Raw genomic sequence first — 27,278 nt, forward strand, 5'->3', positions numbered from 1 at the left:
GATAAAATTTAAAAATATATATCCTAGGGAAAAAAAATACTGCTGTCTTCTGGAACTCATAGGATGTGAGTTTCCTTCCTACAGCCACTCACCAATACTTTCTATTACTCCTATTGATTATTATTATTATTTTTATAGTTTCACACAGACATTTCTCACAGTTACTTTAGAGCCCTATATTTCTTCATGCTATTAAGTACTGGATTACTGACACTTAAGAAGGCAGCAGTTGCCCTCTTGGATCAGAGTGGTGTCTATGTTTTACAAGTTAGGGAACTTTTTTTGTTGTTTGTTATCTTGAGGTCTGCCTTCCCTTGTGTGTAATTTTTGCATCCCACCAGAATGTCAGGCCAAAGCCATATACAAATCACATTTCTATTCATTCATCCAAACATTTCATTATCCACATAGTCTCAGAGAAGATGCAGCATGCAGGAAGAAAAGACTTAATGTGAGGACCACCAGATGAGTTTGGAAGATCAGAGTAGCAAGCTGGATTGTGACATAATTTTTAATGTTACAGAAAGTAGACTATTACCATATTCTCAGTGGATCTCAGACAACCATCCCATCTTAATGGCAAATCATTTAATGGGAAAAGGGGGAAACTAGTCTTCCTTTCAGATAAGTATATGCATACACATGTGTGTGAACACAAAGATGTGAATGCAGCATTGATACACTTTTTAATTGGGTAACAAACACTACAGTATTATAAAAAACCCAGTTTCTGTTTATGTAAGTTACTCTTTCAGCAGGGGTGTCCACAGGGATGTCTGGAGTGGGGGGAGGGATTGACAGAAGTACTACCACAATGCAAGCTCCACCTCTTTTGCATTGTGGTGTAACACACTTACATGAAAGGGGCAGAGCTTATGGAGGAACACCAATTTCATTATTTTGAAAAAAAACCTCAGATTTGTGGATGCCTCTCCCTTTGTAAAGGGAGGCAGAGGTAGTGAAGGAGTGTGAAAGCTGTTAACAAATAAAATAATAAATGAAATCTCAGCCCTGGGAAAAACATAAGGAAGAGACTCAAAATAACCCCAATTTGATTCTGCGTGGTATAAGGCAGTATAGTGGAAAACTCTGGCAAGCTTTCAAGATTCTGTAATGCACTACAGCAACAGAGTTCCAATAGCCCTTGCATTGTCTATTCCCTTACCTGGCCTATCTTGTAAGATTGACATCCTTTTAGTTCATGAGTCTGGGTCTAGGTTTGGCTGATTTATTGTTAGATATCTGGTAGAACTTACACTAAATGGATGTTTTTCTCTTTTCCCTCCCACTCACCCCCCCCCCACTATTTCAATGTTAAATTGTAAAAAAAATTTATTCTTGTAGAATAAAAATAGCTAATTGCTACCTCATTAACCTTCTATAATCTGTTCTAATACAGGGATAGCAGCCTATCTTTGGATCAAATTTCATAGCAAAACACAACTTTTCTATTAGGATTTGAAATTAATTCCTAGAAAATAAAAGAGGCTGGTTAAGAGAATAGGATCACAAGAAAGCTCATAAATTTTATCACATCATATACAATTTTGTCATATCTTTTGTTTTCAGAAATAATGATCACAAACCATGACATAGCATTGAACATAGTTAGTAAAAATACCAGGGCAGAATGTACTTGCTGGCTAACTACTGTAATCATGTTTGGTCTTTCAGGTTTTGTCTATTGAAGAATTATTCTATTTCAAATTTTAATTTAAAACTAACTTTCTTCCACTGAAATCCTGAAGATGATTATCAGTATTCTAGACATCTTTCCCCTTATGAGAAGTTTCTGGGATTTTTGCTCATTATTTTTAGAAGGCCATATAGAAGTAAGGTAGTCTCTATAAAGAGTGCAAAGCAGAATTCCTGTTGACTGATATGATTCTAGGGCTGCAAAATAGATTATGTTACATAATGAGAAGTTCATAATTTGGGTTTACAAATGAACACACATTTTCATACTTATGTATAGTCTTCTTATCTCTTTCTATAGAGTTAGAGATATTTTCTCCATCTGAAGGAAGAGTGTTCCCCACAAAGTGTGTCGTCTTTATTAATAATCTCATTCCATGCTTTTTTGGTCAATATATAAAATTATATCATGTACATATAATAAAATGTAAATGCCAAACATAAGGTCCAAACAGCACAAAACTTAAAAAGGTGAATATCAACATTATTTACGTCAGCAGGAATCCAAAAGTAATTTCATAAAAGCTAAAAACTGAAGAGTTAACAACTGTGCAACTATCAGTCAAGCTTGAAAAAATACAATATCATTCTTATGAAATGATAAATTTCAATTAGAGGCTTCAAAAGGACTTTAAAGTACCTGTGAAAAAATGCCAGATTCTGAAAAGGTACCAACATGGACTCCAAGCAAGTCTCTTGTAGGCAAAATTCCAAGAGGTGGGGTGGGGTATGTTTGATTCTTAAGACCATAGGCAACATATGAGAGAAGCATGTTTTCATGTTACCACAGATCTTTACAGCACAAGCTTCCATCACTAATGCTGATTCATTTTGAAAAACCTTGACCAAAAAAAAAAAAAGATACGGTTATCGTGGCAGGGACTGTCGAGCTAATGTTTACCTCTTACCTACTGGAGAAATAGTATATTTCATAGCATCCGTGGTAATACTGTTTAATTATGAAGAGCGGACTCAACGTCATTACTTGGGTCATACAGATTGTGTTAAATGGTTAGTATATGCTTCCATTATTCATGCTTCAGGCTAATGTTAACAGATTGATATTTTCATGCTATTTGCAAGTGCTTGATTTCCAATATACAAATGTGCCAAGAACAGTGATGAAGACTGTCATGTATCTGGATTAAAATCATGTGGTTTCTTCCAGAATTATTAGTGGGGAGAGACAGTAGGCATTCTTTCTGATACTTGAGTTTATCAAGGGATTTACCAATCCCTTATTATTAATGAAGTATTTCAGCTCTTCCCTAATAAAAGCTAGTTCAACTGACATAATCTGCTTTCTCCCCATATGACCTCAACATTAATAAGAGACTACATTGTGTCTTTACATATCTAATTAATTTTTATCTCACTTCTTTCATTATCTGAACAATCTGTCATCTTAGTATGTTCCTTAGAAAATTGTGGTATAGTAAATATAATATTTTCAGAAACTTGATCAAAATATTGGTGTGGTAACTATTTAACTGTGGACTTTTGCTAACGTTTCTATCGGTTATTAAATTTCTGGTTTTGAAAGAGAAAAATGTGTTTGAAGTCTTGGGTGTGCCTGTGTGATGATTCTGGATTACATGAGCAAGACAAGACCATACAGATCTTCTACTCTGGTACAAAACAGGTCCTATTTAACATTTTGAATAGAATGGTCTGGGTTCATAAACCTTCCTTCCCTGCTCCTTCCCTAAAAACTACATGGAGCTGTCAAATACTTTTTTCTCCACTTCTAGATAGGTAATTAGTGTGAAAGCATGCACTGTTCCTAACAAGATACGTTATTTCTTTTAGCCTTGCTGTTCATCCAGACAAAATCAGGATTGCAACTGGACAGATAGCTGGAGTAGATAAAGATGGAAGAGTAAGTTTTTAACAGATGTTGTCTCAATAATTGGTTTCTGATTCTGGAAAGGCCCTTAGGGATTTTTCATTTTTACTACTGCATTTGTCTGGTGAATAATTCAAAAGGCATGAATTTGTGCATGTTATCTTAACTTGCATGATGCAGTGTGTATTTCTCAAATCTTCAGTTGGCCACATGAATCTTGAAAAGCTTATTTTAACCAGACTTCTGCTATACCTTCTTCTCTTATGCATTTTTTTAAAGAAAGATGGGCAATGGGAAGGCCCTATGATATGAATGGACTTCACATTGCCCAAGTCTGGATTTCTGCCCATTTTTTTCCAGTAAATGTTCTTAATCCAAATGTTGAGATATTGCTGATCAACTATATCTTTCCTTACTTGTATTATTTTAAACATTTCAGTACACATTGATGGTGTTTATGGCACAGTGATGGTTGGAAGCTGCAGTCTTATATCTATTTACCTGAGACATTTTAGAGTAGATATGGATAAAGTTATACTTGAAATCTTTTTCAGAATATTGAACTGAAATACCTTTTTTTATTTGCAAGGACATCACTCAAGTCAATATTTATTCTGTAGGTCAATACCAACTGATGACTATTTCCATACAAATCAATATCTGCTTAATGTAATAACAGTTCTACTTGGGTCTCTTCTTATCTTTTCAGTAATCATCCCTTTCAAATTGTTTTTACTTACAGCCTTTGCAGCCCCATGTTAGAGTATGGGATTCAGTGAGCCTGATGACTCTACAAGTTATTGGCCTTGGGACTTTTGAACGTGGAGTGGGATGTCTGGACTTTTCAAAAGCAGTAAGGAAAATTGCATGTCTTTGTTTCTCAAATGATGTATCCAATTATGTGCATGGGTAAGTGTGTCTATATAAACAGTTGTGAGAATTCTGCTCACCTGTTTGTAACATTGCATCTATCACAGCTGTTCCCAACCTGATATCTATTCAAGCTATGAAAGATTACTTTCCTTTTTTATACAAGGAACTCTCTTCATGAAGTCAATTTTCTGGTGATTAACTGCATCATTTCCAATCCCAGTGTAACTCATTCTTTTTATTCCTGGTTTGTATCCATTATTTTCCTTATTTACTGATTAACAATGATTGTTCCAAGAAATTGTAGTTTTGTGGAACAAAGCTGCCTCCAGCAGTTACAGGTAGTGTTTCAATTAGAGCTGCAGAGAAGTGCTTGATTCCATCCCTACATGCTATGAGGCATCTTTTTGGAACTGAATCCAAAGTATTACATAGTCCTGGTAGCAAAACTAGTAAATCATCTGATGATAACAGAATGTCATGGATCAGTGTGCAAATACAGTATATTGAGGCATTCCAACTTAAACATTTAGCTAGATCCTTTATATAACTTATCAGTAATAAACTATAGTGATAACTATAGAGATAGGGATAAATAGCCACTTATAGTTGCAGGAGCAGAAGGCATATAAATGTGGATGGATAAATAAATGATGCTATATAATCTGACTGCCTAGAATAGAATGTAGGCCACCTGTAGTTATTCTAATATTATTGGTCTTCAATTTTAGCCTTTATGATCTATAATCAGAAATGATAAAGAGTTGAAATCCAACAATTTTTGGAATGTCATAGGTTACCCCTCTTTAGAGAATAGATTATTATTTACTGCTTAGCAGAGATGGGAGTATAACTGAAAGTAATACCTGGAAATATAGCTTAATACAATATATTTATTGTACAACTTATTTATTATTGAAAACTTTCTTTCTTATAAGAGCATTCATGAAATCTATTCTTAGCAAGCCCTGATACAAAAGTTTAATTTTCATTCTGAAGCTGATTATATATATAATTTTCTGAAATTTATCTTGATTTATCTGCCATGAGTAATTATCTTGGTTTATTTTAGTGCCATTTCAGTGGAGTGTCACATGTAGTCCTTACAACGTGATGGCAGGAATTTCCTGCAGTGGATAGTATTCTCTAAGGAGAAACAGAAACAAAAAATAGCTGCTATTTATTTATTTGTCCACTTTTTAGTAAGTGTATGAAGCCTTGCAAAATAATGTTTTGAAGGTGTAATGAGGTTTTTCCAAGGTTTCTAACTATGAGACATGTTTTTTATTCAAAGCCTGGGTAGAAAAAATGCATTGTCAAGAGCAATGAAGACGATCAGAAGGCTGAAACACTGATGTGCAGGCACTTGAGCTGAATCTTCTCATATGCTATGGCAATTTTTGTCACTATTTCATATCATATGCCCAAAGCTTAATTTTTCCTCTTTCTTATTAATGATATGCCACCCATCATCATAGTATTTAAAAGTTGAACACTAGCTTTAAGGAAAGAAAGCCACTTAATTTAGTTTACAGTTACTAATTTTGTCTTTCTTGTTCCCTTTATATAATATAATAAGTCCTTTTATAGGGAAAGAGAAAACTGATTAAGTGAAAAAGAGCATTTAATTGGTGATTTTCTATTATGTATTTTTCAAATGTTGTGCTGGAATTTATTGCCACAGATACATTTTCCCATTTACCAGGAAGGAGGTGAAGGGGAGGTTTTTTTGTTTGTTTGTTTTTACTTTTATTAGTTGAATACCAAAGGGAAAGAAAAATAAGCAATTCAAATAAATAAAGAAAAAACAAAATCATACAGAGCCTAACAGAAGAGGGCCTTTTCTGCCGTGGCCCCCACTCTGTGGAACAACTTACCACTTGAGGTGCAGTGCGCCCCTGCTCTCATAGCCTTCAGGAAGAGTGTGAAATCTTGGATTTGCCGGATGGCCTGGGGGCCTGATGGGGGCTCGCATTGTTGGAATTGGCTCATGGGGTAGTTGATTCTGTCCCCCCCATCATCTTGAATTTTACAGTCTTTTTGCATAAAGAGTCTCTCTATATAGTATGATTTTTTGTAGCTAATTTAATCTCGATATTTATATTTTTTACTGTTTTTGATGTTTGATTTTAATTGTGAGCCGCCCAGAGTCACCCTCTGGGGGAGATGGGTGGCATTAAATTTAATAAATAATTAAATAACATTTCTATAGCAGCATTTCAGTGAAGATAGCCATATCTTCTTATAATCATCCATTCCTAATCTACATTGCCAATAATTCCAAAATTATGTTTTATTGAATAGGATGTAAGCTAAGATCTATGGAAGTTTTTGGTACTGTTGCTTTATTATTTATTTATCACTTAATGTGTAGGCTGCCTCAATTATCTAAGTCACTTTAATGCTTCTTAGGACTCTCTAATTCTTCATTCCATTCAACTGTTAAGTTTGCATTTCAAATGTAAATCGTCAACTGAATTTTATAAAGAGCAGAGGGGACTTAATTTATGAGGTTAGAGTAAAAAAAGAATGACTTTTCTTGTGCCATATTACTTCTACTTCTAGTTGAATAATTTCATAAATCATTGCCTAGCAGGGAAAGTTTGGTTTAACCCATGATGGAACAATGCTTTCTGATACATCTTTACCCACTTTGCATAGAAAATATGTAAAGTAGAATCAAAAATATATAAATACCATTTTCTCATACCAGTAATTTGTCTGAAATTGCTGATAGGAGACTCTGAAACATATCAGTAGTAATTAATATTAAAGACCATATAGCACCCAATCTTAATGCAGAGCTGCTTGGTTTAGGTATGTACATATGCTTGGAGCATTACTTTGTTATCTTATCTATATTGACAACATTCATATTCCAAGGATCTGTGACTCAAACAACAGCCCCAGCAACATTCACTTTTAGGTGAGACCCCAATTTAAAAATAAAGCTGACTTTGAAGAATGTCACACATAAATACTTCCCTTCCACACTCAGGTCACATTAAATTAGGCCAGTGTGATAAAGGACAATGACCTAATCTGGCACATGTAAATTACCCTTACATATAAACAAAACATAGTTGAGATTACATCATAACATTCTTAAAGACAAGAGAAAATGTTTGGGGAATTTAAGTGAAAGAATGTTTGATCTTGTTTCCTATAGTTATATGACATGAATTTTATTTTTAAATCTTTTTTGCAAGGATTCAGGTACCCATTTGTGTGTGATTGATGATTCTAATGAACACATGCTGACTGTTTGGGACTGGCAGAAGAAATCAAAAGTAGCAGAGATAAAGGTAAATAGTAGATTTCATTTTGACTCAAGTAATACTTAGTTGTATTACCAAAGTCATGAAGTTTATGTTGAATCAGTGCATGACAACATAAATCTGCTTTGTACCACCTTACTGGAAACTTGAAACATTTCAAAACAAACAGTTACGATGTGAGTAACATTAAGTTCAGTTTGTCCCTCTTAATAATTTCACCACTTTTTCAGAGGGGAATGTAAAGGTCTGTGTTGTGGCTGAAGCAAGAAAGAATACCTTCCAGGTGGTGTCACTCCAGTGATACAATAACCCGACTTATAGCATATCTCCATTCCACTAACAGAAGTGTCAGTTGAATCAAATAGCTTTCCATCAGCAGACACCTATTGGATACCACCCAGTGACCTACTATTTATAATAGCATAAGCATTCTTGGAAAAAAAATTCATTTCATCAAATGCATGAAGTGTTTTCTAAGTTAACAGGAAAAAGTGTTTGTGAGAGAAGGTTGGATATTATAATGAAATGAAAAAAATACAAACTGACTTCTATTCATGAATCAAAGCAATGGGATGTATTCAACTTTTGGTTAGCTTATCAGTGCCAGGATATTTATATTACAGTCAACGCTGTATTTACTGCATATAATCTCTGTATTTACTATAAACTTAAGGATGGATCTAATACATGTATGTTGTGTTAACAGTATTCATAGGCTGCCCCAATCTATGAATCTATATGCACTCTGGTTGGCAGACAACAATTCCAGTCCATAATAAATTAAAACAATCAACAATAGTAGTCTATGATGGCCACCCAAACAGAACTAGGGGTTGAAATAGCACTGATTTAACTTGCTTCCAGAAAGCAAGGCGTTTGAAGCTACCTTCTGGGATAAGGTCTTCCATGGAATGGAAGCTGCCACTTAGAAGGCTTGTCATCTTGTCCCCATCCCATGTTCCTCAAGAGGAGGGTGGGATCATAAACATGCCATACTAGACAGCCAGGTTCTGTTTTGTTGAGGTGTTTGCCTGATATGACCTGATGCTGCATTATGAAGGGATTTAAATGTGATAACTAGCATTTTGAATTGGGCCCACAAGCCTATTGGTAACCAGTGCAGTGACTTCAAAATCATTGCCATTTTACAGCCTCATCAACAATCTTGCTGCAGAATTTTGTACCAGCTGCAGCTTCCAGATCATTTCTGAAGACAGCTGCATATAAGGTGTGCTACAGTAGTCTAATCATGTGATGATCAGGATGTGAGTTACTATAGCCAGGGCATTCTTGCTAATGTAGTGTCAGAACTGGTTTGCCAGCTGGAGCTGGGCATGGTTTCTACATGTTGCTTCAACAGGAAACAAGAGTCAGACTTTTGGAGAAAGTACAGTCCCACTAGAGTAAATATTGGGATTGTTACTGGATTGCCCAAAGGCTTACTGACAAATAGCAGTTCTGGTTTGGAAGGATTTAATCTGAGCTTGTTTTTCTGCCTTCAAATCTGTATTGCCTGCAGACACTAATTCAGCATTTCCAGGGCATCTCCAATTTGGCCTAAAGTGCCAACAAATAACTGGGAATCATCTGTGTATTGATGACATCTCACTCCAAACCAACAGATGGCCTTCTTCATAGATTCCACATGGGAGAAGGACCAAGCCCTGGAGAACCCTGCACTGGAGTCCCAAGTTTCAGTTAATGACCCCACCAAGCAGGAGTGAAACCACCACAGAATGTCATTTCAATTATTATAGGCTGTCCAGAAGAAAATCATGGTCAGTGGAATTGAATGTTACCAAGAAGTCTAAAAGGACTAAGAAGTGTTACATTCCTCCTATTTCGTCCAGATGCAGATCATCTACCATAGCAATCAATGCTATTCTGAGCCATGACAGTGCCTGAATCCTGATTGAAAAGGATCTAGATAATCTGTTTTCTCTAGAATCCTTTATAGGTGATGTACACATTTCCAACAACCTTCTCTAAGAAAGAAATTTTGGAAACTGCACCCAGTGAAACATGGATAGATCCCTGGAGGCCTTCTTCAGAAGAGAATGAACTGCTACCTCCTTCAAAATAGGAAGCACTACACCTTCCCCAGTGAGGCAGCTGAAGGACACGATGTGATAGTATGTCAGGGGGCTGATCGCCAAGAGGAAACATGAGTTGACCTAGGGATGCTTGGCATGGCACTATAGGCTCTAGAGAGAAAGTATAAGCCTTCATTGTGTCCTGTCTATAAGTTATAGGAACTCTGGCCAGTTTTCCCTTTGGGGAAGCAGAATTATATGCAGTCCTAAGGAGAAGGAGAATCCCCCCCCCTTTTTTTTTCATAGAAAGACAACTACTCACACTTCCAAGAGTCCATTCAGCACACCCTCTTCAGGTATAGACATAGGATGCAGGAGCAAGGGGAAACATACAACTTCACATTCAGGATCTCTGCCTCAGACTCCCTAGATAATGCTGAAGATTTCATTGTCTGCATGGAAGTGAGGAACAATCCTCATCTGAGATTTATTCCTTGATGGATTTGGACCAGAAAGAAGGCCAGCCCTTATGTTCTGATTTCATGTAATTTGCAGTTCTTTGTTGGAGACTGTTCAGCAGTGGCCTGTTTTAGTGATGAATTTAGGAAAGGTGTTCAATCTGGAATAGATCAAAACAATCTAGCAGCCAGCATCTCTACAGGTTTCCAAGGGACAACAGGAAAAGTTTCCTTGCGATGTTATCAACAGATCTCACAGCCTAATTTCCAGACTCCTCCCCACAAATAGTCAAAGGGGAGTGGTTGGAAAGCATCTTGATCAAGCAACTTGTATCTTTCACCTGAGGAAGCTATGGAATGGTTGGCATCGATAAACTGATAGCAGACTCTTCTTTCAGGCTCACACAGAAACAAAGAGATACCACACTCATGCAAAATCCAAAGCCCTTGTTCCAAATTGTGAACAGCCTTAATATGCATGCATGCATTCCTTGGGGTTGTTTCTTGAATTGTTTTGTGTGGTTATTGAATTTTCAACAAAGTATACAGTATGTTTCATAAAACCTTTATTAACCCTTTATGAATGACATTAGAATGAATGGAAAAGATGTTGCTTATTCTAAGAACCAGCCTGATTTATATGCTTAAGTGAAAAGTTATATGGAAATTTGGACAGTATGTAGAAAAAGTACTTTTTAAAAAAGTGTTGAGTTATACTGTGAATAAGAAGCTCTCCTTAGTTATGTCAAGGACACTGGGCTTATATCCTACAGCCAAACTTCTCAAGTTGAGACAGATAGTAAAGTGAAAGAAATAGAAAGAAAAGATAAGGGTAAAGGGACTCTTGTATTAGGTATAAATAATATGGGTAAACTATATTTCCAAGGTAAATCTTTTCCCTTCTCCTTTCTCCAATTTTATCACTATTACATTCTAAATATCTGATTCTAACTATCTCTGGTGCATTATTAAAATACCCAAAGAAATGGTGTCTCTGAGCCAGAATCTTCATATTCCTTCATATAGAAAACAACCAAAGTAAACTGCAACCTTCTTATATATAGCTGGATGCACACAGCACTTCCCATTATTGCAACAGCTTTGGAGGTATCACACAATTGATGTTAGCCAAAAGGCTGTGAGGCCATGGAAGTATTTGAAAAATGAACCCCTTTGGCACCAGATCACGTTGCTTTCTCTATAGAATAATAGGAGGTATACCCCAAAATAAAATTGCTTAACAGATACTTGAGTACTAAGAATGAATCATGAATAAGAAATAAGCAATCTGCTTCAGTATTGTGTTTTGTGTTTCTGTGTACATAAGTTCTCCAATTACTTATAAGAACAAACACTTTAGTAATGACAACTCCCTTTTTCTTTTAAAAGACTACAAATGAAGTTGTCCTGGCAGTAGCATTCCACCCAACTGATAAAGATACAATAATAACATCTGGCAAATCTCATATCTTTTTCTGGACTTGGAGTACAAATTCATTAACAAGGAAACAAGGAATATTTGGGGTAAGAAGCTTTGTGTTAGGCAAGTTTCCTGAAGTTGTAAATTAGAATGTTTGAAAGTATTATATTGATAAGATTATTTTCTTCTCATCAAAGGATTAGGGACTGTTCTCCATAATAATTCTTACTCAGAATTTAGGAGATCTGATCACACATTATAGACAAATATATGTATGTTTGTATGTATGTTAATATGCTCTAATAAGGCAATATACCAAACCCCAACCCCAGTAAAATTGTCTGAATTGAGCTTACTTGCCTGTGTTTGCATATATAAGCTGTTCACGCAGAAGCCTTAAATGCATTTTGTTCTTTTTCAGAAATATGACAAACCCAAATTTGTTCAGTGCTTAGCATTTTTAGGCAATGGAGAAGTTCTCACTGGTGATTCAGGTGGGATATTGCTTATATGGAGCAAAACTACTGTAGAAGGTACATCAGGAAAAGGAGCAAAAGGTATCATATTTATTCAATGGATTTATGTTATGAAAATATATTTAAAGTTTAATAAAAATGCAAGAAATATTGGAAATCAAATTATCTCTGTAGGTTCCTGAGAATGTAGATGGCATATGTTTTCAACAAAACTATACTAATGCATATAATACTATACTGTACAAACTTCTATCAGACTTTACGCAATACACAATACATCAGTTGAACGTACTTGAAAAGTAATCTAAAAAGAATTTTAAAACTCTGGTGAACATTTTAGATTAATTTTCTTCCAAGTTACAAACTTCTCAGCAAGCTTTTATGTTCTGTTCAGGTTTTAAGCAAAATATTTAAAACAAACGGAAGTATAAGTATTTCAGAATCAGGATAGATACAAGGAAGGACATTCTGTAATTAGTTTATGAAACTTGCTGCCACAGACTATGGCTAAGGTCTGGCTATTACTGGGTATTACATTAGTAACTATTTCTAATGGTGTTTATATGCTACTTTCAAATCCAGAAGTTCTGAAGCTGTTTTTGGCCACTGAATTGCTGTGTTTGCATATATAAGTTGCTGGGAAGTAATACAGCAACAAGTTGTTGCCTTCTTATCCTGCTTGTGGACTTCCTGGCAGCATCCTATTTTGACTGCTGTGAGAGACAGGATACTTGACTAGATGTATCATTAGTCTTTTCCAATATGGCTACTCATAATTATCAACCGATGAACAATATGTATGAACAGATTGTATAACTTGTTACTACAGCTGATCAGGGATTAGAACAAGAAATGTGCATGAGCAATGCAGAGTTTCTAACTTAACATATGAGTTGTAACATTGGATAAAATGTTTTTATAGAATGTGTTTAATATAATAATATTGATTTTCATATGAATACAGACATGAAAGAAAGAGAAAAATGTAATGTAGAACTTTAGCTGCTCTTAATCTGGCCAAGCATCAAATACTGGCACTAGATCTTGTTTTATTTTCAGTGTTCTGGCTTTTAAGTTAAATATGGCTACATTTCATTTCAATTTAAATTTTTAAAAAAGGATTATTATTAGCAACTAGGAATATGCATGTCTGGCACTGCTGAGCCCTAAGGAAATTCTTAAATCCAAGGATAATTATTTTATTTGGCAGCTAATTAAAATGCTGGGGCGTAAATAAGCATGCCAGAAAAAACAGTGTCAGTACATGACATTTTAACTGCAAATATATGTTTTCAGTTAGCTTTGTTTCTAAAGAAAATAATAAAGTAAAAGCATAATTATAACATAGATAGTGCATTTAATACTATAATAACCTTTAAAGCAAATAACTATTATATACAGCAAATATTTAATATTTTCATTATTTAAATAGATCCAGGTTTTGTTGAGTTGGCCTTTTTATGACTGATGATTCTTGCTGAATTTACAATAGGATTAATAAAGATTTAGTTCAAAGTATGTCTCATTACATATATCTAGAAAAAAATGAACTTCTCCGTAAGGATAGCCTGTTAAGTGAAGTATTCATTTGAGCTATAAAATCTGATTTCCTTTTCTTTTCAAGTACATAGGCTAAAGGAAATATATTTGAGAAGGCATTAAAGAGGGAGCTGACAGCAAAAGGGGTTAACTCTACCTCTTCCATCTGGAGGGCAGGGCATAAAACATCTTCCTATCCTGTGGAGGAAGTTCCTCCCTTCAGTCTTTAGATGAGCTGTGGAGCAAAGATCTCCAGAGATAGCAGAAACTAAGCAAGGGGAGCCACCCTTCCTGACAGGAAGAGGTGAGTGGTCACAGAAAGGTAGGCCTGACAGTCCCCATATGGAAGAGGGGAAAACAGTTCAGAGAGAATTCAAATGACCAGGGGTAAATTTTCTAAGTAAGTTTCCTGTGGTTTGTTAATCATCATGTATTGTTCTTCCATTTCTCTGTGTTCTTGCCATTGGAAATTTTTTGTTGTTAAGGTAAATTAACAATGAAGAAGTTGACCTACACTCTTTACTAATCAGCACATGCAACTGAAGAGTGGGGTTTCTTCTACAGGGCAGAGTCAGGGGCTGTCTTTTACCTAAAAAAGGTGAAAGGAATCCCCTTTCTTCTTAAGGTTCATCTTTCAGTAACCGGAAAAGTCCAACTATGGTTTATATGTTTTTCTTAATTCAATTTGAGCATGTTTGCAGAAAATTAATATTATTTATTAAAATTTATTATAGCCACCCATTCCAGAAGGCTATTAAAGCTTCACACTTTTTAACTTTCTTCTGACTTTTTACTAACAAAAAGTAGGTATCAGAGGCTCAATTTTCTTGTTTTTAAAAATTTAGGTATGCACATCTATCCATGAACCCAGCTGATTCTTCCTCCTTCTATTAAAGAATTAACCATTGTTCAAAACAGGAAGCTATCATGAAGCAGTTAAAACTATTCAGATGCAGGTTGACCAGACTTTAGAAATGCGGCTTTTGTTCAACTATGTAGATGGAAAAGATTCTACCCCTCCCTTAAACATCTTCTCCTTATTGATACGTATAGTACTAGTTATTTCTTGTTTCTTGAAATAATCTTCTAAGCTGGTTGGCAAATACTCTGTATTGGAATTGTACTGTTTCTTACATGATTACAGGTGTGTATCAAATCAGCAAACAAATCAAAGCTCACGATGGCAGTGTGTTCACACTCTGTCAAATGAGGAATGGGATGCTGCTAACTGGAGGTGGGAAAGATAGAAAAATCATTTTGTGGGATCATGACTTGAATGCTGAAAGGGAAATAGAGGTAAGGAAGATAACTGATGAACAAATAATGGGAGACTGTACTTTTGAGCTGAGATGAGGGGAGTTGAAGGGGAGGCACTAATTAAGATTTCAAAAGTACTGTTCAATCAATTTCTCTCCTTTTCATGATTAACCTACAGTATTGCATTTTTATCTCTCCTTCAGAGAAGCTCAAAAAACCTTAGATTTCTTTCTATTTTGCTTCACAGTAATCTTATTAAGTATGTTAAGCTGAAAGTTCAGGTTACAGTAAGAATCATGGTGACTATTTTTCTTTTGTGTCCATGTATCTTTCCCTTCTAACTCTTAGTCTGCTTCACACAATTAACACAGTATTTATTTGCACAAGTATTTCTGAGTTATCTTTCAGCCAACAAGAATTCCAGGTCAACTTACAATTCAAAACTTGAAAATAAATTTTAAAAACTTTAAAAAAATTAGGAACAGCAAAATTAAGAGGGGGGGGTTAAATGCAAGTAAAATTATTTAGCCCCACAAAACAAAATTGCTCAAAAAATCTGCCTAAAATGCTAGATCATAAATTCTGGACCATAAGCTGAGTACACCCAATAGATCTTTCCATACAGATTGCAAAACCTCAAGTAAAACCATATCACTTGCTTTGTTCTCTCTGTAGGTGAAGGTGAGAAGCTATTGTTCCCCTGTTCTGGAAGAATCTAGGATAAATTGCCATCACATTGGCATAGGAAAAAGCTATAGCCTTCAGTACTATCTTACCTATGGGACACAATACAGTTAATAGAGTTGTGTTCTTTTTGCATTAGCTTTGCTGGAGTGAACTGCACCAAAACTATATCTGATGGTTTAAATGAATATCATGCAGAGATCTTCCAAATTGATTCTTCCTTTTGATTTAAAGTATCCTCAGTGAAGCTAATTGAATGTCACTCTTGACTTAAAATTCTAGTAGTAGTGCTTTGTTACAGTCATTGATCAACTCAAAAATCAAAAAGAAAAATTGTGAGACAACAAGCAAAAAACCACAGTAAAACCCAAAAATTGTAAAACTGGTGTGGTCAAGGTATGACATATTTTACAAATAGTAAAACAGAATGTAGCCATGTTAAGAGAAATAAAATCACATCTTAAATTTCTAACTTGTGCAATATCCCTTCATCTGACATTGACAACTGTCAGATACATTAAGGACATTTTAGTTTGAATTTAACAAAAATGCAATTATTTTATTATAGTGATAGCTCTGGGTGTTTTTAACTGCAGTTTGTTAATAGAGGAAATAAATTCAAAACGGTTTTTTAAAAAAGTAATCAATAAAATTAACAAGTAGATGCCAATTTGATATATGTAGTCAGCTACTGAGATAGCTCCAATAAGCTGCAGTGATGGATGAGCCTTATTTTGTACTTGTAGTAATGAAACTTGTAACTAAGTTCCATCTTCTGTGGGTAGGAAAATGAAATACTGTATGTATATCATTTGTCGCCCAAGAAAACAGATTTATATTGAGAAATTCCACTTGCTGCCTTGTCTTCCCTGAAATAAGACTGGATTAGGAAACAGTGATTGTAAGAAGGAGAGAACAGCAATGCCAAAAAACTATTTTTTAAAATGTAAATTTATCGCTCAAATTATGTCATATATACCACCCAGATCTTTAAAGAGAGAAGGAGGTAGATAAAAATAGGAGAAGTAACAAAGTGAAAAAGGAAACATTGTATCTCGTTGGAAGTACTTGAGACTTGTTTGCACAAGAAAGATGATTGTGACCTTCAGTATTTTAAAATATTATTATATTATTTTTTGTAATCTACAAAATGGATTTCAAGAAAGTGTGATTTTCATAGGTTCCTGATCAGTATGGGACAATCAGAGCTGTGGCAGAAGGCAAAGCTGATCAATTTATTCTTGGAACATCAAGGAATTTTATTTTGCGTGGAACGTTTAATGATGGTTTCCAAGTGGAAGTTCAGGTGCATCCCTTTCTTCTCTTTGAATTCAGTTACAGATACTTGATCTCTTTTGTTTGCTGATAGCTATGGATATCTGTCCTTTCATTAAACTTATGTTTTTTAGGGCCACACAGATGAACTCTGGGGCCTGGGAACACATCCGTTCAAAGATCTGTTCTTAACATGTGCTCAAGATCGTCAAGTTTGTATGTGGAACTCAGTGGACCACACTCTTGAATGGACCAGGCTACTAGATGTACGTGCCCTATCCTCTGTGAAGATATTAGCGATAATTATGGGATGTTTCTTAAGTAGAGATTCCACCTTAAGAGAAAATTGAACAGTAGTTTTTTCGGTCATGACATTCAAAGAAAATTCTTTCCTTTGCAGAGAGGGTCTGTAGCAGAAATCAGTCCATATGCTATAAAAGGTCCTCAACCTTTTCACAGCCCCCAAAGCCTTGCAAGCTTTTTCTTTCAAACTTCAATAGCAACCACTTTTTTTTTTTACAGCAGCATGATTTCCAGTTTTTTTTTTAAAGGCTCTGATTGATTTAATGCACCTTATTTTACACAGAAAGTAGGAAGCTAAAAACACTGTTCTTACCCATCCTGTAACATCACTACATTATTACCATGTCGCTGCAGCTTTTGGAAGTATATATATTTTTATATATATAAAATGCAGCCCCAGGCTGAAAAAGGTTGCCCATCTCTGGTCTATAAGTCAGTAGTAAAGTTTAAGCTTTGCATGAAAGGTCATTCTTTGACATCTTAAATTAAAAATATTTAGCAGTGAGAGATGACCACAACTTACACCTGAAGAGCCACAGAGGAGTTGAATAATGCTGGTCTAGATGGAAAAACCTGCTGACAATATTCCTACAGTGGTGCAAAACTTTGTCTGTTAGAGTAATCAATTACAGTTACTTAAGCTGGAGATGAATGTTTTGCTAAGTTATTAGATAAGTAGAACCCATGACATTAAAATGGTCTGGTTCTTAGTTACCCTAGCATTGATCCCCAAATTAGTTTTAGCAAATTTTGATGTGATCTTCAGATTGCACAGTTACAGATTTAATTTAAACTCATGAGGTCAAAATCAGTATAGGATAATGGGCTACATGTGCTCCTCATGTGTGGAGTAATTGCAAAGCATATGGCTTCATAAGTTGGAACTGTGAAGTTCACTCCAATTTACTTTTCTTAGTTCAGGTGAGGCAGCCCAGTGAATAACTGCCTGTGTAAATATTATTAAATTTCAACTTGCATCATAAGATCAAATGTGTCTTGCAGGAACCAGGACATTGTGCTGACTTCCATCCAAGTGGTACAGTGGTAGCAATAGGAACACACTCAGGAAGGTAAAAATGTTGTAATGCTTTTCTTCAGGCAAAAGCAAAGATAATCCTCCTTTGGAAATTGTTCTCTGTCTGATGGTGATTTACTGTTGTTGTTGTTTTTAATTTAGTTAGCATATTTGTCCACCAAGTTATTTCCATCATGGAGTTCAAAGTGGGATATGGGATTCCTGGGTAATTTCCCATTCAAGCATTGGCCATATTCAAGCCTGCTTAGCTTGAACAAGTAGATTGTATCATAATGTCCTCAAGTTATGAGGCAAAGGACTTGTTCTGATATCAGTAAGTGACAATTTTTAGAAACTTCAACAGCATGGTCAGTGGTAAGAGATTGATTGATCGATTGATTGATTAGGTATATACCCACCAAAATCAAGAGAGACTCAATGTTTTATATCCTGAAAATGAATTCAGCTACTTCTGAAGGGCTTCAGGTTGTTCATTCCTGCATGAAAGAGAGAGAAAGAGCATCCAGAAGAAAGGATTTTTTTTTTCAAAAAAATACTAGAAATGAACAAGTGTGTTCATATTTATCAGTATGCAAGCAAAGTCCATTCCTATGTACCTTCGTAGTGCATATGTTTTCTTTATGATGGGATAATTAAATCATATATGTTTTGGAATTATAAGGCTTCCAAAACTTTATAGTATAAAAATAAGAAGACCTGTTCATGATTCTGTGAAGATCCAGTTACTCAATAGTCCAGTACTCCAGTAGAGTAAAGGATGTGATTGTTAAAGGTGTTAGGAAAACAATATAGTGAGGAAAAAATCTCCTATACGGGGGGTATCAAAAGTCAGGTGCCACAGGCCAATCACAATATGTTTTATTCAGAGAAAATGCTACTATACTTAGGAATGTTCAAAGGTCATGCATCAAATGAGTAGGAAGTGTTTAGAAGAAAATGCTAATCAATTCAAACATTTATTTTAATTTATATAATAAATTGTCTATGGGGCCTGATTTTGGTACACTCTGTATATTACAAAGAAATTCTGTTAAAATTTCAGGAAGAGGGAGCAGAAAGACCTAATCAAACTTAATATGCAACCTACTGTTCAGGTGCAGCATTCCAAATATCACTGTTGTTCTGAATTCAGGTAGCAAAACTTCAGTTGCTTAACTTTTGAGTGGTCAGTCATACGAGAAGCAAGTTCAAGTGATTTTTCAGGGAAAAACAGCAAATTCCAAAGACCTGCTATTCTGTTATTGCTTTGGGGACACAGAGTTGAACACATAACCTATCCCCCACTTCTCATTTATCTATCAATGAAAAGTATTGCTTTAAGGCAGCATTTCACAGCTTTGTACAAATTTACTAAGCTAGTTTACCATCTGCTCAATACATGCTTTTTCATTTGGAAATGAAAGATCTGAGAGGAATGGATAATTCTCCAAAATGAAACCCGGTTGTAGTAATAAAGACTGTACAGAGTTTACATTTGAACAGCTGGACTTACTATATAGGAAATTCATTTCATGGAGATGTATACTCTTATTAGCAACAGACTTTTATGTGTGTACTATGTGAATGAAAGAGCTGCAGGGTTTTTTTAACATAAGGCTCTCAAATGTAGATTTGTCTGAAATGACAACAGTGCAACACCTAGTTGGAGTTTTTTAAATATCAGCAGAACTCAGATTCCTAATTGGTTTTTTTTTTTTTTTTTGGAGGGAAGGGATTTCTTTGTAAATGAAGCAATAATTTGTTGAATTTAATTTGTTATATATATTTAATCCACCCAGTTATTTAAGAAGATGTATTGTAATGTAATCATTCATAAAAATGATTTACAAAATATCTCTTCTTGGTTTCCTCTCTGCTTAATCCTTCTAGGATCACCTTTAGCCAGTGTTACTATTACCTGATTACTTGACAAATCTATGATCCAGCATATCAGTCACAATGTTTTCTCTCTTATAGTGTTCTTACAAATCTACAACCCAATAGTGAAAGTGTTGATCTGATAACAATCCATACAGGTAGTCCTTGGTTAATGACCATTCGTTCAGCAACCGTTCAAAATTATGACAATACTGAATGAGTGGTGATTATAATCAGTCTTCAAAGTTCTGGCTGTCTCAGCACTCCTGCAGTCACGTGATCACAATCTAGGTGTTTGGCAACTGGCTCACTCTTATAATAGTTAGAGTGTCCCACGGTCATGTGATTGCAATTTGCAACCTTCCTTGCCAGCTTCCCACAAGCAAAATCAATGGGGAGGTTTGCAAGTTGTGTGGGTAAGCCTCCCCCACCTGCGCACCCTCCCTCAGCCCCTCTGTGCTCTTTCTGCACCTCACCCTCAAACGCCTTCCTGCTCATGCTGCACTTCCCCAGCTACCCACACACCCTCGTGCACCTTCCCCCACCTGATAGCAGCCACCCCAAGCTCTGCTGCATTCACACCGTGCCTCCCCACCATTCGTGCAACTTCACTGAGCCTTGCTGCACGCACACTGCACCTCAGCCACCTGTGGATTGTTGCGCACCCTCCCTGAACCTCACTGCACTCATGCTGGTGTCTCCCCAGCCATTCATGCACCCTCCTTAGCCATTCACACACTCTTGTGTACCCTCCCCCAAGGTGATAGCCCCCTTCCACTGTAACACTTAAACCACTATACCACACTAGCTTTTTCTGTACCTATGCAATAATTAGCTTTCTCTACTAATGGTAAGGACCATACTGGTCAATTTTGGCACCCTTGGTCACTATATCACAAACGCAACCAGAGCTCAGTTTTATTGTAAACATGCTAATGCTATTCTAGGCAAGCTAGGCTCTCTAATCTAGAGACTAACTTGCAAGGGAATACTATTACTCACATTCTATCAATAAGAGAGTATAGGTAGCATACTGATACTTGTTTGGGGTATATTTCAGAATGTTAGGGTACACAATTCTGATTTTCTTCTTTTTTTCATTAGCCCAATTTCTAGTATGGGTTACTTTATTCCAAGTGAAGCAGGGGATCCAAAATCAATGGCAGTTGTGTGTGAACTGGTTTGCATGTTTGTTAAAAAGCATTTGTATGCTCCAAAAACAATTCAGCATCATACCTACTTGGAGTTACCAAGAATTTAATACAGATAGCAGAGAAAATGTTTTTGGTAATTTGGATAATATTTTAAAATAGGAGAAGGAAAATAATTTGAGTGTAATTTAACATTGAAGCAGTAAGCTGAAAATCATCATTTCTCCAGCTGCAGTACTGAGTTATCCAGAGGTGAAATTCTCTTCTCTTCTCTTCTCTTCTCTTCTCTTCTCTTCTCTTCTCTTCTCTTCTCTTCTCTTCTCTTCTCTTCTCTTCTCTTCTCTTCTCACCTAAAGTGATAATGTTCATTGCTCTCTAATGAAAACATTTCAGCCATTTTTCCACTGTTTCCTTCCATCTTCACACAGCAGATCCATTAGTTGTGGTAGTATGTTGAGCTGTTTCATGTTTTATGCCTTTAATCTGGTCCCTTAACCACAAATTGGTTTTAAGCCAATTGAATAGGCCGTTTTCCAGATATCTGGTTTTTGAGACTTCAGATTTTTCTTTTTTAAAAAAATAAGTGACTTCTACAAGATGAGCTTAACTCTGGCCACTCTTGTTCTTAATTGGATTTTTTTAACTGTCAAGAAAAAATGCTTTGCTGTGTTTTTGATATTGCACATTATATTTATAGGCAGTGCTGTCTGGCTGACAGTACTGGCAGATAATCTCATAGACCTAAGAAAAGTGGAATTGCACTGTCTGAAATTGTTTGGGTGAACTTCTGTAATTCCCAGTGCACAAAACGTAGTGACCCCCATCACAGTTACTTAAAATTATCCCATTTGGGGCAGCCTGCTGATGTACAGGAGCTACGGTCACAGATTCAGTAATTTTCTACACACAAGAAATTCATCCATAAGAATGTAAATGAAGTGTTTTCTTCATCTGTTTGTTTTTTTGTACCAACATATATTCACAATGTAGCAGACTAATTCCTTTTGTTACTACAGCTGTGTAGTAATCCAGCTTGAAGGGCAAAATTTTATTTGGAATGTTTGTGGCAGCCTATCTGGCATATTCTGAGAACTCCTAGAATCTAGGAAAACGCTTTAAATGTTACCAGTAAGTACTACTAGATGTACAGCCATGCACATTTTGCCCTTCAAACCTGGATCTCTGCAGAGCCTGTTTGTTTAGTTTGGAAGCTGATATGTTATGCATGCATATGCTCCTGAATGTGCTAGTTAGGTGCCATTGAATTGGGCTCAGCCCTTGGTGATTGCATAGACAGATACTCAACTATTACTCTGACCCAAGAATAATCTGTAGCTATTCCAAGGAAATTCCAGTGCACTTATCCAACCACCTTCTGCTTTCCACAACCTTGTTAAATATAATCATTTTTCTGGTCCATCATCCACTCCCATCAGTTCTCCAGAGGTTTCTGCATGCTGATAATTCCTCCAATGGAACAATTCAATTTTTATTTGATCCAAGACTGACTGATTGGCTCTTCTTGCAGTCCATGGTAATTTTAGTAGCCATCTCCAAATCCATAATATGAAGATGACTGTCTTGTTTCCTCTCACTCTTTCTCAGTGTGCACCTTTCACAGCCATATATTACCACTGAAAAGACAATTACTTCATCTGTTCTGAAACACTGTCAAAGAAATATCCTTATCTTTCATGATGTTGTCTAGGTATATCATTGCCATCCTCCCTAGGATTAATCTCATTTATTTGTGCAGCCCATTGTCCTAAGCAAAATTATCTTCCACTTTCATTTCTTTGCCAACAGCTGTGAATTCATGCTGGCTGCCATTACTTTTGTTGCCTTAATTTTTAACATCAACCCAGATTTTTCTTTTTCCATTTTTATGTTCATAATGGACTCTTCTGAGTTCTGTTTTAAGTTAATGAAGTGATATAATCTGCCTGTCACCCACAGATTGATAGTGTTCCAGCCTGTACTTATTGAGTCCAGCTGTTATCTTTTCCAATCCTGTCATTCAGTATATTCAGTATATTTGCTCTATAAGATATAGAGAAAATATGTATCCTTGTTTCACTTCTTTCACTATTCTGAAGCACTCAGTTTCTCCAAATTCAATTTTTTTCATATTTTTTGTTCATTGTAAAGATTCCTAAGAAGAATAATCAGGTGTTTTGACACACCCATGAGCTTTAATACATTTCACATTCTGGCATATTCAGTACAAAGTCCTTGTTGTAATCAATTGAGCAGAAATAAACCTTAAATTTTCTTACTCTCTGTAATGCATATCTCATGTTAGCTATGCGATCTCAGCTCTCTATTCTTTCTGAAACTTGCCTGCTCATTTGGCATTTATCTCTCCCTGTATAGGTCTTCTCTGAGGAATTAATGCAATGCTTTGGTAATGAATGCGTACTCTTGCATCTCCTTTTTTGGTATGGCTATATATACCAATCTTTCCAATCTCTAGGTCACAGAGTCTTGTTCTATATTGCTTGATGTAGAACTGTTAACACTTTAATTGCCTCTTCTCCTGAAGCTTTAAGCAGTTTAAAGGACATTTCAACTGCACCTTGTGTTTTCCTGTTTGATGGCTGGCCAATTTACCTGCTGAAACTCACTTTCTAGTGGAGCTATTTCTTAAATATATTCTCTTTCTGCAAATGTTTCTGTCACCTATAATCCAATTTGTAAAAGATTTTAATATAGTCTCTTTTTTTTAAACTTAATTTGCCTCTATCAAATGGGCATTCGTGGGGGGACAGGTAAATGGTGAATATGTGATGTGCAAATGCTGGCATGCCTGATAGGCAAGTACGTAAGTTTCTGCATGTGCGTGTAACTATCATGATTTTGGCATTGTAGGTTGTTGCAGATGCTGCTGCTCTATCAGATATATGCTTACTTTTGAGTATTCCAACTTCAGCATAAATTTTCTTATGATTTCTCTTATCTTAAAGGCACCTCTCCCTTTTCTTGCAATTTGTCTCTGTTTTTGGACATTCTTGATTGAGATATTTTTTCTTCCTCTTTCTTGTTTGATGTGGAAAGCCTGTGCTTAGTTCATCTTGTTGCTCAAGACTTTCATCCTCTATCTTTCCCTAGCTGTCATGCTCACTTGTTCTAAAAGCCACATCAGTCTTGTCCTCTTTGAAATTTTGGGATTATTTTTTCATTTTGGTTTTCACACTGTTTCTTATCTATTCCCATAGCAGCTTAGGTTTTATTTCACACATATTAAGCATATCAAATCTATTCCATATATCATTCTTAAATTCTGATTGCATGTCCTCTTGATCAATTCTTGCTGGCACACATATTATTTTAATTATCTAAATTTAACTCAATGTGTAGCATTTAAAATGCTGGACTAGGAATGAGGAGATCCAGGTTCTAGTCAACCAGAGAAGCTCAATAGATGACTTTAGGCCACTCATTTTTTCTCAGCCTAACTTAACTCACAAGGTTTTTATGCTGGGAAAAAATAATGAGAGAACTACATATACTGCCTTGAGTTTCTGAATAAAAGGTGGGATATAAATCTAAGAAATAAATATTCACAATAAATATTGTGAAACAGGCCATAATTCATGGCCTGTTTCACAATAACATCTGGAAGCATCCTTGCTGATTTGATTGCACTTCTTCATTTTCTTTTTCTTATTACGTAGTTGAGTCCAATGTTGTCCATCTGATGACATCTGTGAGAATTGTTCTTACACCACCAGAAAAAAGCAACCTGATATAATATGTGCCTATTACAAAACAAAGAGACTGAACCTGAGCCTCCCATCCAAAAGAGGGGGCCACCAGCCTGGATGAATAATGGAAAAATATGAACTGTTATTTCACTGTGAATATAACTTGCATTTGATACCCAGCAGTTGACTAAATCTTTCTGTCATTCCAGCTTCCTACATTTCTCCAACTTTTGCATTCCAGTCAACTGTCTTAGTATTGCACCCTTTCAAAGCTGTTGCATTCAAAGCCTGTTGCAAGTTGCCATAGAATTATTCAGTGTTTTCCACCATTGTTTAGGGGTTTACTGGATAACCATTAATTGTAATAACCTGCATTTATTTCTTTGTAATCAAGCATATATTTAGCAACATCCTTTTTGGGAATCTTTCCCTCTCCATTCATTCATATGAACTCATGCATTGCATAATATATATGTTAATAATCTTTATACTAGTCGTTCCGAACTTTTTCTATGCCCCGCACCCCTAAGAAATGTTTGATTAAAGTTTGCACCCCCTACAAAAATAATACAGTGGGGCAAAAAAGTATTTAATCAGCCACGAATTGTGCAAATTCTCCCACTTAAAAAGATGAGAGAGGCTTGTAATTTTCATCATGATTTGCAAATAAATTCTTTAAAAATCAGACAATGTGATTTTCTGGATTTTTTCCCCCATTTTGTCTCTCATAGTTGAGGTATACCTATGATGAAAATTACAGGCCTCTCTCATCTTTTTAAGTGGGAGAACTTGCACAATTGGTGGCTGACTAAATATTTTTTTGCCCCACTGTATCACATTTGAAGATGAAAAAGTCTAATTTCTAATGCAGGTAAACAAATTGAACTTTAAAAAATAAGCTTTTAACTCAGTGCATAAAATTGTTGCATTCCCTGAAATTCCACCTCACACCCCACAAGTTGGGAACCCCTGCTTTGTACTGACCCATTTTTACTTCATTTTCACTTCAGCAGTTTTCCCTATTTCATGCTTTTCATAATCCATATTCTAACATATGGGTCCTTTTAAACTGAGGATCTCCTCTTTCAGTACTGGCACTGTCAGTGACTACACTTCCTTACTGTTTTTATCTGACCATGCCCTCATCTCCAGATCTTCAGCATTCTTCCATAGTAATTAGAAAAGTGGTTTGTGTTTATTGGGAGTTCTCATCACCTATCATCCAAATTTGTCTAAATATTTCAGCCTTGTCCATACAGATTTGATTTTGGAGTTCCTTTTTCCAGGTAATTTGGCTTCCTTCAGGCCTGCGGAATCCTACTTGCCCTTACACCTGTACTCTTTTTTTCCTCCCTTTTTGACTTACTGGTGTTAAAGAAATTTGCAGCACTTGCTAATTAGACAGGGTGAAAGCCAAATAGACTTTATTTTAAATTATGTAATTGAGAGAAGCATAGAACAGGCACCTCTCTCTTTACCTTGTTACATCCTCCTCCCCTTACAGCATTTTGATGCAGGCTTTTATGCATCTTTTTTACATATCCTTCAAATCAATATGACAGTGCTAATAACAGAGAGGAAATCCATCGTCCATAGAAACGGTGACAGAGAGAAGTTTCTGATGAGCTTTTGTAGTCAAGAAGTTGAGCTATTAAAACAATTAAGAACAGTGCTAGGTGTAAGAATTAACAATACCTATAGAGGCTGTTTCTGGTAATTTGTGCGTTGACATTTAATTTAGAATTTGCAGGACGGATACCAGAGAAGGAGAACAGCAAAGGAGACTCCAGGACAGCAACATGTTTTTGAAGAAGAAAGCACTCAAGTCTGGCTTTTAAGCAAAAAAAAAAAAGCAATAGCATGTGGTACAGCAATAAAAAGCTAATGACCCAAGGCAAGGGGTGCTGAAACTTCCTCAGAATACACAGCGGCCGCTACTGTGCAGAAGCATGGGGGGAAAGGAGCAGCCACAGGATCTAATGCTTTGCTGTAGTAAGCCAATGGTCTGTCTTGTTCTCCATAGTTCTATGTTAAGACAGATTGAGCAAAGCCATGGACTTCATGGCAGAAGATAAAAGAATAGTTAGGAATTCCTAGAGTATGAATAGAAACAACACATTTTAAAGCCAAAAAAGAGGAGTTTGCAACTTCAAACCAATGAAAAGCAGCAGTAGAAATTTTCAGAAGGATATATAAGAGTTTGGTTAACTGTGAAGTTCAAAATCTATTCCCAGGAAAGTGTGTACCTCTGCTACAGGAGTGGGCAAGGGTAACTTTAAGATAGGGTCAAGTTTGAGAGAAGAAACAGGGAGATTTGGTGTACCCCTGGGGTAATCTGCACCATGTATTCTAGCATCCCTGTAGGTAAAAGGAAAAAGAAACTATCAGGATGAACA

The 27,278-nt window shown here is 35.9% G+C and overlaps 1 protein-coding gene across 3 annotated transcripts in view; it reads left to right on the forward strand.

Annotated features, from left to right (window-relative positions):
- The window catches only part of EML4 (EMAP like 4), a 180,891-nt gene that overhangs the window by 133,825 nt on the left and 19,788 nt on the right, over nucleotides 1-27,278 (forward strand). For all 3 annotated transcript variants that reach the window (XM_088147466.1, XM_088147462.1, XM_088147471.1), the window contains 10 exons: nucleotides 2,557-2,706; nucleotides 3,505-3,574; nucleotides 4,284-4,394; nucleotides 7,621-7,716; nucleotides 11,570-11,704; nucleotides 12,022-12,157; nucleotides 14,760-14,911; nucleotides 16,737-16,862; nucleotides 16,966-17,097; nucleotides 18,137-18,204. In XM_088147466.1, coding sequence (XP_088003592.1) covers nucleotides 2,557-2,706; nucleotides 3,505-3,574; nucleotides 4,284-4,394; nucleotides 7,621-7,716; nucleotides 11,570-11,704; nucleotides 12,022-12,157; nucleotides 14,760-14,911; nucleotides 16,737-16,862; nucleotides 16,966-17,097; nucleotides 18,137-18,204 — 1,176 coding nt within the window. The remainder of the gene's footprint in view (nucleotides 1-2,556; nucleotides 2,707-3,504; nucleotides 3,575-4,283; nucleotides 4,395-7,620; nucleotides 7,717-11,569; nucleotides 11,705-12,021; nucleotides 12,158-14,759; nucleotides 14,912-16,736; nucleotides 16,863-16,965; nucleotides 17,098-18,136; nucleotides 18,205-27,278) is intronic.

The sequence above is a fragment of the Python bivittatus genome, unplaced genomic scaffold, assembly GCF_059951505.1.
Source record: "Python bivittatus isolate LINGU-HERP-01145 unplaced genomic scaffold, Pbiv_v1 ctg000020_np1212, whole genome shotgun sequence".
Lineage (NCBI taxonomy): Eukaryota > Metazoa > Chordata > Lepidosauria > Squamata > Pythonidae > Python > Python bivittatus.